This window comes from Clupea harengus, chromosome 21, assembly GCF_900700415.2.
Source record: "Clupea harengus chromosome 21, Ch_v2.0.2, whole genome shotgun sequence".
NCBI lineage: Eukaryota > Metazoa > Chordata > Actinopteri > Clupeiformes > Clupeidae > Clupea > Clupea harengus.
The window spans coordinates 10,348,075-10,358,381 of NC_045172.1; the positions used below are offsets into that span (position 1 = coordinate 10,348,075).

The window sequence follows — 10,307 nt, forward strand, 5'->3', positions numbered from 1 at the left end:
TCAAATCGCATCCTCACGGACTCTTCCCACCCTGCCCATTATCTGTTCCCGCTACTCCCGTCAGGGAAAAGGTTCAGCGCGCACCTCCAGAATGGCAAAGAGCTTTTACCCTCGTGCAATAAGGCTTCTCAACAGCTCACCCAAAACCACCCCACCTCCCCCCCGGCCCGGCCCGCCCTCATAGACTGCACTCTTAACACTCCACCCTGCACCTCAATGTATATATTTCTTTTTTTAATTTACTCAGGGATATTTATTTATCTATTCATTGATTGTTATTTATTATTATTTAGCTGTGGCAGTTAATGTCCACAGCAATTTAAATTTTTAGCTGTCTGTTGCTGCCTCTACTGTCTCGTTGTTTTTGTGACAATGACAAATAAAGTACTTTGAACTTTGAACTTTAAACTGTTCAGTTTGGCTGCTCTTTTTCCTAAAATACCATTCATTTTTGTAAGGGCAGAGACTCATGACAACAACACTGACACTGCTCCAGGCTCATGAGTTGATCACCCCTCCAATAAAGGTAGTCAAGTTTGGGGTATTCTAATTTTGGTTATTAATTGTTGGCAATGTTAACATCCTTAGCAACCAACAAATGCAAACAGATGTATTATTTAACATAAGACATCACTGTTAGAATTGGCTTAATCCTTAGTTTAAAGGGATTAGAGGAATACCTTTGAAAACCGAGGTCAAACAGCCTAACATTATCAACAAAAGGTTGATTCCTTAGCATGAACTCTGATCTTACCCATTCCACTGTGCCTATTGCATGCTTACGATACATAAAGTGAAGATACTGCAAGAGGTCCCAAAATGAGAGATACGCGTCAGGTATGTGAACTTTCCTGTCAATGTGGCTTTGCCTTGCATGTGTGCACTGGGCAAATCAATGGTGCACGAACACGCCTAGCTTAGGTACACTTCTTGAGTGGCTGATGTCCAATCAAGTTTCTAAAGGAAATAGGTGATTTGCCAGCACGCTCTAAATCGACGCCCCTTGCGTTTGTCATAGGCTAACGTAAAAGCCAGCATGGGCCCTCTATGTTGACAGATATTGGTCGAACTTATTGTGATATACCTAACGGAAGTTTGAGGTGGCCTTAAACAGAGTTACTACACCTCCTTTTTATGAACGTCTGTGCGGGTTAAGTGCAATTTTGTTTCGGACATTACGGTCACCGGTCCATTCCATGTTGTACTGCTATCATAGCGTTATGTAATAAGGTACGCACGAAAGTTAAGCAACTATTATTCGTTGAAACCGTTTGGAAGGAAGAGTGGTGTAACGTTGAAACAGCTTTTTTGCGAGCAGAGGTTAAGGTAATTAGGTAATAGAACAGTCAGTGTCACAGCTACACTAGCGATACTAACGTTAGCGAAGTAGGTTAGTTAGGCAAGCAGGTATATAACGTTAACGCAGAACCGCTAACGTTACCAAGTTTGAAAGGCCGTCTACGCAGAGTTGGAGGATAGCTAGCTAAATAGTTAAGTTATCCACCCAGTCATGTCTTTTGTGTCGGCTTCTAAGCGATTATTAACGTTAACTGTATCACAAAGTTCGGCATTCTGCAGATGTGTCACAGCTAAAATTTCTTCAAGAAGTCCTCTCGCTTGTGTACAAACTCAGGCTCTCCGTCGAGGAATATGTTCCAGTCAAGTCACCCAACCTTTGAGGTAAGCCACAGAATGTGGGTAGTTGGCTTGACTGGATCTTTTATATACAGCTATTCATTACATGGAGTATATGGTTACACAATGTTGTTTAGCAGCGTAGCAATTTCGCTAACTTTAGCCGGATGACCAGCTGGCTTGCTAGCAATATGACAACTCGACCTTGTCCATTTCATAACCCATGTCCTTCCATCTCAGCGATGAAACAAGTGAGATTCTACCCCCCTACTGTTTTTACATGAGGGAATGGCATCTAAACAGTATATTTTAATTGTTGTTACATTTAAAGCTGTGAAATCCCAAACGTTAACCACAATTTCCAAATAGCCGCCGCCTGGAGCATACGCTAATTATAGCTAACTTCCTTATAGTAAGCTAGCAGGGTTCAGGCAGAGAATTCAGGTATGATGTAAATTTAAACGATTGGGTAACAGTAGTAGTGTGCCTTGTTGATATTATACCCATCCATCTCTAATGATCTAATGTTATAGATAAGGCGTAAGATCAGTGACGTTAACTATCCGCTGTTGATGTGTTACAATGTCTCTGTGTGGAACACAATCTTAAGGATAGGCGAGGAAAAATATTGGGTAGTCTGGCTAACTAGCTCGAACGTTGCCTTATTTCCGCCCCTTCCGTAATTATCATATCTACTGCAAACATCAATCCCCAACTCTGCATATTAACGTTTTTAGTTTTGGTAAACGTCTGAAACTTAAATAATGGAAAAATGATACAGAATTCATAAGGCTCCGATAACTTTTAACTTTGATTAAAAATATTTAATTTGAATAAAATGACCTTTGTTACTCTTACTCCACCTTCTCTTATGACCCTTGGTTACCTTTTACCTCTGTTCATGTTGTAGATTGTGTACATAACGACGGGTTCTATTTGCATATGTGGCCATCCCTAAAGTGTGTGTAGCACAAAGAGAATATGGCTCTGTATTTGATGTTGAATACCTTTCTTTGAAGTCCTACATTATATATTCATTGTGCAGTGCCCCATCAAAGTGGTTTTCATAAACATGAGTGTGATCAGGCAGGGGTTTGTATCCTCTGATAGCAGCCAGATAATGTGGCACCTTGTAGTCCAGTGAACTCTTGGTCTGATTGTTAAAGATATCTGTCTGTGTTTTAGAAAGGTACAAATCACTCTGGACAAGAATATTTTATCATAGTTGGTTTATCAGCCTGATTCTCACAGCCTTGTAAGAATCATAATGCTCATAATGTGCCATGCTATGTCATACAAAGTGCATTGACAATTTGTTCACTGCAGTTCGTATAGACTTTGCACATTATTTTGCCATGCCTTTGGTGTTCAAGGCCATGTCTCATAGTACATCATTGGCGTTTTGCCAGTTAGATAAGGGGTTTGTAACCTTTAATATTCAAATTACATGCTGAGTAATGGAGAAGATGCAGACAAAAGAACAGGGAAATTTACCGGCACACTAGCAAACTTACTAAGCCTTATTCTGTACCACTCACTGAGAATGTTATTATGTTAATGCAGTGTTATCGATACACGACTCTGGGGAAAGATTGTTGATATATGTGCTCAACAGGCAATCAAATGACACCTCTCCCTTCTGTGCTCCTGAAACGACTCCGTTTGTGCAATATAGCATATGACCCTGTGTGTTAACAGACTATTTCTTGCCTTCTCCTGTAGCTTAACCTAAAGGCTCCAGCAACACTGAGGTCATGGGATCGAATTACCATGGACCACATGTTCAGTAGCATGACAAACATTTTTTTCTATCTGAGCTGCGGTCCAAGAACTATAGGTGTTCTGAATTGTCAGTTGGAAATGCCTTGCAGCTGTATCAAATCAGATTTGTATCTTCCATCAGATATATGCAGTTGATGTGCAGGTTTAAATAGTGTTTTGGTATAGCTTGTTTGATTGGTGCTTTCTTTTGTGATCCATTTCAACAACCAAATAATGGAGAATTTCAGATACCATGTGACTTCACTTCACCAGCCGGTGACAAAAAACGGGTTCAATGTCTCTCTGTATAAATTTTATATTCAAATTTGATGTATTTTATATTCAAACAGGTACGTGATGCTATATTGCACCATTAAACACCACTTTAACGGGTAGCAGGTGGTTATGTTAAAGAGTGAATTTTGTTTGAATATACCAGGGGATATTTAGTAATGTGTATTTTACTGGTTCTCTTTTTTGACAGGTCCGAAAATAAGGTAACAGTAAACTTCGTCAATCGAGATGGAGAGAAGATTACAGTAAAGGCAAACCCTGGAGATACCTTACTGGATGTAGTCATTGACCAAGACCTGGACTTTGATGGATTTGGTGAGCTGAATTAGTCTGTTTGTTTCCTTGCTCTTCTCTCCCCTGGTTGGATATAAACACTGATTAGAGATGCACTGATTGCAGTTTTTTTGGCCGATTCAGATCTTTATTTTTTTTCACGATTCTGATTTTGGCCGATTCTGATGTCCTTTCTTTCTAAGAACTATAATTGATGGCATATGCATTTCTTTAATGGAAAATCAATTGTATATTTATAATAAAATTCTACTTTAAATAAATAAACTGACTATTAAACTCCAAAACTGCACCAGGTTACAGGTTCTTCTCTCACTCTCACTCAAACCAATCGCAAAATATAAAAGTGGCCCAGGCTACTAGACAGAGCTTTTTTGTTCAAATAAAATGAATTGCAGTATATCATACATAATGTCATTTGTTTACATCAAATGTTTTCCATTACCTTTTAAAATGCACCAAATTAAAGGACCTTGACCTTTTTCTCTCTTTTCTTTTTGTCATCTCAAAATAAAAAAAGGGCACCAGGTTACAGGACTATAAACTGTGATGGAAATCTGATAGTCTAATGAGATCAGTCTTATAATAGAGATAAGCATAAAGTTGATAAGTCTTCTGCAGAAGGATCAGAAACACACAGAGTGAACAGCAAGCAGTCTGTGAGAATCGGATGAATTTTCTCACAGGCAGTGTCTATTTAACAGGCAAGAGATCATCAGAGATAAGTAGAACAGGGAGTATCACTGTTCCAACACATTGTATTCTCAAGGAAAAAGAAAAAAAACAATCACCCCAGTTCTCCTCAAATTCACATGACGTGCTTTACACAATATCACTTGCAATTCACATAATTTCTAAAACAAAACCAACCTCCAACTAAAAAGGTTGATTAGACAGTTGTCTTCATGAATGAGTGCCCGTATCATGGCAGGGACCTAAATTCTCTCGGAGATTGGACAGGTTATAGCGCAGGGGTACTCAATTAGAAACCCAAAAGGTCCACTCGCCAAATTTCCATTCAGGTCAGGGTCCGGAACAGTGACGGTCAAAATCCAACAAAAAAGTTTGAACTATGCACATAAGGTGATGTGGTCTGGCTTTTTTGTGTGTGACACCTTTTTGTGCGTTAACCTTTGGCATTAAAGGTGTGAAGGCCAGGCGGAGGCACGCGGGTTTAGAGCACGCCATGATTTTCGTTTGCTGAGAAACAGATACCGTTCACAAATCGATCTGCCCGCGTTGTTGCCATTGACACACACAACCTGCGTGACCCACAGAGCTCGTGGCCAACATTGAGTGAGTGAGTTGTCATAGTGATGTTATTAGAGCTCCTGATTGGTCCTCTGGATTGGACACGGAAGATAGAAACCACATCGAATAGGAAAATATAAACTCCTCAAAAAAAGTTTGAAACGTTATTTCGGTCGATTATTCCTCCCCTTTAATAATACCAATTGGTATTGTGTTTTATATCGTTAGAAAACCTGATTAGTCACCTTTACAACGAGGTACAACTTGTAAGGATCATGCATTCGTGGAATGAGCAACACAGCTAACCGTGTGGGTAGCGCCCCAAAACAATGTGCCAAAATCCCCTGCAATATTCTTCTGTGTTGAGGTTTGGACTCGCAGCAGGCCATTCCATCCTCTCCACTCCCAAATTCTGGAGGTACTCTGTGATGATCCTGCCTCTGTGGGGGCGAGCGTTGTCATCCTGGAGGACAGAGTTAGGTCCCAGATTCTGGAGATATGGGATCGCCACTGGCTCCAGCTCCATCTTGCCTGTAAATCTCTGGAAGAAAGCCTACGGTTCCTCAGTGAAGCAAGGGTGAGGAACTGGTCTTCTTGACATGTTGTCTTTGACTTCACCAGTCTCACGGAACTTGATCCTAAGTTTGGAAATGGTACCAGGGCTGACACCAAATAATGCTGCCACTCTGCGTACCAGAATACCAGCTTCCAGTTGCCCTATTGCAGGGGCCTTATCCTGAAGGGACAAACGTGGCATGTTTATGCTTGGAGCACACACAAACTCAACAAAGTTGCAGGACCCATGCACACAAGTGCTGTCAATTAGGTGACAACTGTGACTGGCATACACCTGCCAGCACTTGAAGCTCAAAACGAGAGTGAATACCAACATAAGAATATTGCACACACGGTTAGCTGTGTTGCTCATTCCACGAATGCACGATCCTTACAAGTTGTACCTCGTTGTAAAGGCTTTCCAACGATATAAAACACAATACCAATTGGTATTATTAAAGGGGAGGAATAATCGACCGAAATAACGTTTCCGAACTTTTTTTGAGGAGTTTATATATAGCGCGAAATCACGCAACAATGAAAACTTGCTTGGATCATGATTAAATTAAAATTTAGATTTTGGCTTCGGTCCACATTTGATTGCATCTGGGTCCGGATCCGGACCGCAATCCACCTATTGAGTACCCCTGTTATAGCGTATGGTGAAAATCAAGCTCCTTGATTGGACCGAAGAGTTTGTTCATGTATTGTAAGTGCTAACCAAAGTATCCATGATATAACATTTTCAGGGCTCATACCATCTCACCGTTTTTTTATTTTTTATGTCTCCGCTATGTCATCATTTTTGGAAAATGTATGCTAGAAAAGGACTCTACTTTATCTCAGTTCATGAATAGGTTACTTTAGGCTACAACAGCTAAAATAAGCCTTTAGCTTTTCTATTTCTATACCTTATATTAATAAATTGTCCAAACATACACAATTGGAAATCATTTTTTGATATTGTATTCATGTGGTTGTCTTTTGTCTTTGTGCAAAGTTTCATAATAACCTAAAGGCAGGAAGTAGGCCCATGGGGTGCTATGCATTCATTTGAATGTACACATCACAAAGTTCACGGTTGGGCGCATGAAACATCACGTGGCACATGCATGTAAACTTGACTGGCACAGAATCGGTTATATCAGTGACACTGGTTGGCCGGTCACCAGTTATGGCCGATTGATCGGTGTTTCTGGAAACTGTGGTGTATGTCCTATGTTATGTAGCCTTCATCTGTTTTTCTATTTCTTTTGATTTCCTGTAATGACCTAACCAGCACTTACTCAAACAAAAAAAATCACGCCATTCGGCCAGTACTTAGTCAGCATCAGGTGCAACAGCCACTCCCTTTGGTATCAGTCGGCTTGTTGTGGGCTGGCGAATGACAAGGCATAGGGTGTGCCATGACCAATTAAAACCTGTTTCTTCTCTCTGGCACCATTAGGAGCCTGTGAGGGGACTCTGGCCTGCTCCACCTGCCATCTCGTTTTTGACGAGGAGGTGTTCAAGCAGCTGGGGCCGATAACAGATGAGGAGATGGATATGCTGGACCTTGCTTATGGCCTGACTGACACGTGAGTAGCAGCAGCCGTGTCTCGTTTAACATGGCGTTTGGTCTCGTTTGGCAGGTTTTTGTGTGTGGGGGCAGAAGAATCATTGCAGCATTGTCAGCGTGCCTGCTTCCACCCTGCAGACACAGACGCACACTTCATGCCTCATTTGGAGAAAAGATAACCCACCACGTGCATCTCACATCACAGAACCAGCACCCTTTTTTTGCCATTGGATTTAAGCAATATCACACGAGTGAGAGTAGGTCAGCGTCAAGCATTGGCAAGAGACGAATACTGTCACTCTGCAGCCAAGCTGATCCAAGCCTATTTGTGCACATTAACTTGTCCACTCACCTATGCTCACATTACAATCCCTCTACTCCTTTTGCTCCCTTTCCTAACTGGAAGACTGAAAAATACAACATTGTAAAATAGCTGCCAGCCTATCTGCTCTCTTGCTTTGAATGAATGGACTGTTGTGAGTGATTACTAGCGGTGAAGAGTCTGAGTGAGGTTGTTCCAGGAGATCCTCACTCATGGAATGCCTCTTGTCCAATCACAAATTTTAATAAATCGTTCGACCGGATCTAACTGTTGCATAAAACCCATTAAGCCATCCCAGACTTATCTCACTCTGGGAAAGTCACTCTTATCACTCACCCTTTTCTCATCACATGATCTGTGAGTCACTCCTGCGGAGGTGTGAGGCCGAGGTGTCCCTGGTGCTGCTGAGCGATGTCAGTAGGAGTAGGATTAGCTGAAGAACACTGGGTTCTCAGCAGGACAGTGGGATTAGGCCCTGGCGTTCTCATCCTGCCCTGAGAGTATGTCGTTGAAAACAAATACATGATGTACTTGCTACCATTAGATGTAGCACTTTTTAAATTATATTTTGCAGTAAAGTGTATTAGTTATTCATTAGTGTAATGTTGCTTTGATTAAGTTCCACCCAGTTTGTTTGTTCTAAGGTCCTGTCTTATTTGCCATAGTGTTTTCTCTGTGTCATGTCACTTACTGTCTCAAAGTGTGTGTGTGTGTGTGTGTGTGTGTGTGTGTGGCTTGCTACTCGGATAGAGTCCTGTTAGAGGTATGATGAACAAGGGTTTCTTGTGTGTGAATGATGGAAATCATGCTATCAGGCCATCATAATGCAAATGTTTGTTACTGATGGCAATACACCTTATGCCAAAACACTCTGCATAGTGTACTCACTTCATTCCAAGACAGCTGTAAAACGGAATTGTCACTTTTAATGACCTGTTGAGTTTTATTACACTGCTATTTCAGTGCAGTTCCAATATATCAATTTATAACAACACTGTTACCATGATCTTTGTATCAATTTAATAATTAAAATGTATATATTTAAAAATCCGTTTTGTGCTGTATTTGCATGTAGTTTAGTTTAAAACAACATAATTCGAATTAAATTCACCCCTGTGTAACCCAGCCTGTAATTAGGCCACTGCGTCTCTTTAAGTTCTCTCTCTATCTCTCTCTCTCGCTCTCTCTCCTCTCTCCTCTCTCAGGTCCCGTCTGGGTTGCCAGATCTGCCTAACGAAGGCGCTAGATGGCATGACTGCACGGGTGCCGGAGAGTGTGGCTGATATCAGACAGTCTGATGGTTCTGCCTAGAGTCTTCCATCCCCTGCTGTTCATCCTGTGGAACTGCAATCTGGCAGCAGCAAACAACTGTGCACCATGAACAGAACTGATGGAAAGGCATTACACCAGATTTGTGTAGAGTCTACATATGTGTGTGTGTTGCCGTACCATACTGACTTCTGTCCAGTGAGTTGAGGCATAAACAGCATCATGTGATCGTTGAAATTTTAATCCAAATTGAAATGTAGTTCCTGAAATGCAAATCGTTGATTTGCCTTAAGGGATGTGAATGTTTCAAACTTAAACTAACCAACTTTTTAATGTATAATATATCCATTAAGTGATTTCAGTATACTGCAATAGGACATTATCGAATCATACTTGGCTAGTGTTTATCCTTCTTCAAATTAAGCATTTTAATATTAATTTCTATAAATGTTATATAATATCATATTTTCAAATATACTGAAATAAATGGACAGTCTTTGTTGTTACTCTTGCCTCTTTTTTGAAATACAGTACACAGTATATATTTAATCAACCATATTCTTTGTTAAGAAGATGTGATACACCTCCAGAGGACAAAGCAGGGAATGTGGTGCCCTAGTACAACATTAATCCTAAAACAGGAAGTGATGTGGGTGTTCTGGCAAAAATGTCAGAAACCTGGGGTGACCAAACAGATGACTTCTGTCTGGAGATGAAAGGTTAGCGGAGAACAGAGCCATCTTCACAGCAGGATTTAACCCACATACTGCCGTGGCCACCTAGTCACCCAAACAGTGACTCTACGCTAAAGTCACCCAAACAGTGACTACGCTAAAGTCACCCAAACAGTGTCTCTACGCTAAACTCACCCAAACAGGTTTCCCTTAGTTTGATCATCCAACACAAGTGGTTGAAAAACAATTGAAGCGTGCTGCAGGTTATTAAGATGAAGTTGAGACAGGTGGAGGTTCTAGTTGGCTCTGAAGCCATTTATTGCTTTTAATAAGGTTTTGTGGTAAATTCAAATTCTATTGAAATTCTATTCAGGACTTCCTGGCATGCACACGGTCAAAGACGTGTGCCCTTTTAACCACACACAGGTACCATGTCATCGTCTCTCAAGGCCTCCCAAACTTGATGACAAGAAAGGAAATTGAAACTAATGTAAATTAAATGTTTGGGACCTGCAATACCCGTATCTACTAATGAATTACCTGAAGAGCAGTATGTGCAAAATGTGTTTCTGGATGGTTGGAGTGCAAACTTGCAGTCATATCCAGACAGTCATAGTCACTATGACCTATCACTATCACCACCACTGAGAGATGGGTGTTTTCTGCCCCCACTCTCCTAAGCCAGGAAAGGTCATTA

The 10,307-nt window shown here is 41.0% G+C and overlaps 1 protein-coding gene across 1 annotated transcript; it reads left to right on the forward strand.

Moving 5' to 3' along the window:
* The first annotated feature begins 1,026 nt into the window (after window positions 1–1,026).
* Window positions 1,027–9,442, forward strand: LOC105911922 (adrenodoxin). Its single transcript, XM_012840830.3, has 4 exons — window positions 1,027–1,680; window positions 3,881–4,005; window positions 7,235–7,364; window positions 8,873–9,442. The coding sequence occupies exons 1-4, from the start codon at window positions 1,511–1,513 to the stop codon at window positions 8,976–8,978; spliced, it is 531 nt and encodes a 176-aa protein (XP_012696284.1). The 5' UTR covers window positions 1,027–1,510; the 3' UTR covers window positions 8,979–9,442.
* Window positions 9,443–10,307: the final 865 nt, after the last annotated feature.

Coding starts and splice junctions, on each gene's coding strand:
- LOC105911922 (XM_012840830.3), top strand. CDS start 1,511: ATGTCTTTTGTGTCGGCTTCTAAGCGATTATTAACGTTAACTGTATCA. Junction 4,006..7,234: donor CCTGGACTTTGATGGATTTG/GTGAGCTGAATT, acceptor TGGCACCATTAG/GAGCCTGTGAGGGGACTCTG. Junction 7,365..8,872: donor GCTTATGGCCTGACTGACAC/GTGAGTAGCAGC, acceptor CTCCTCTCTCAG/GTCCCGTCTGGGTTGCCAGA.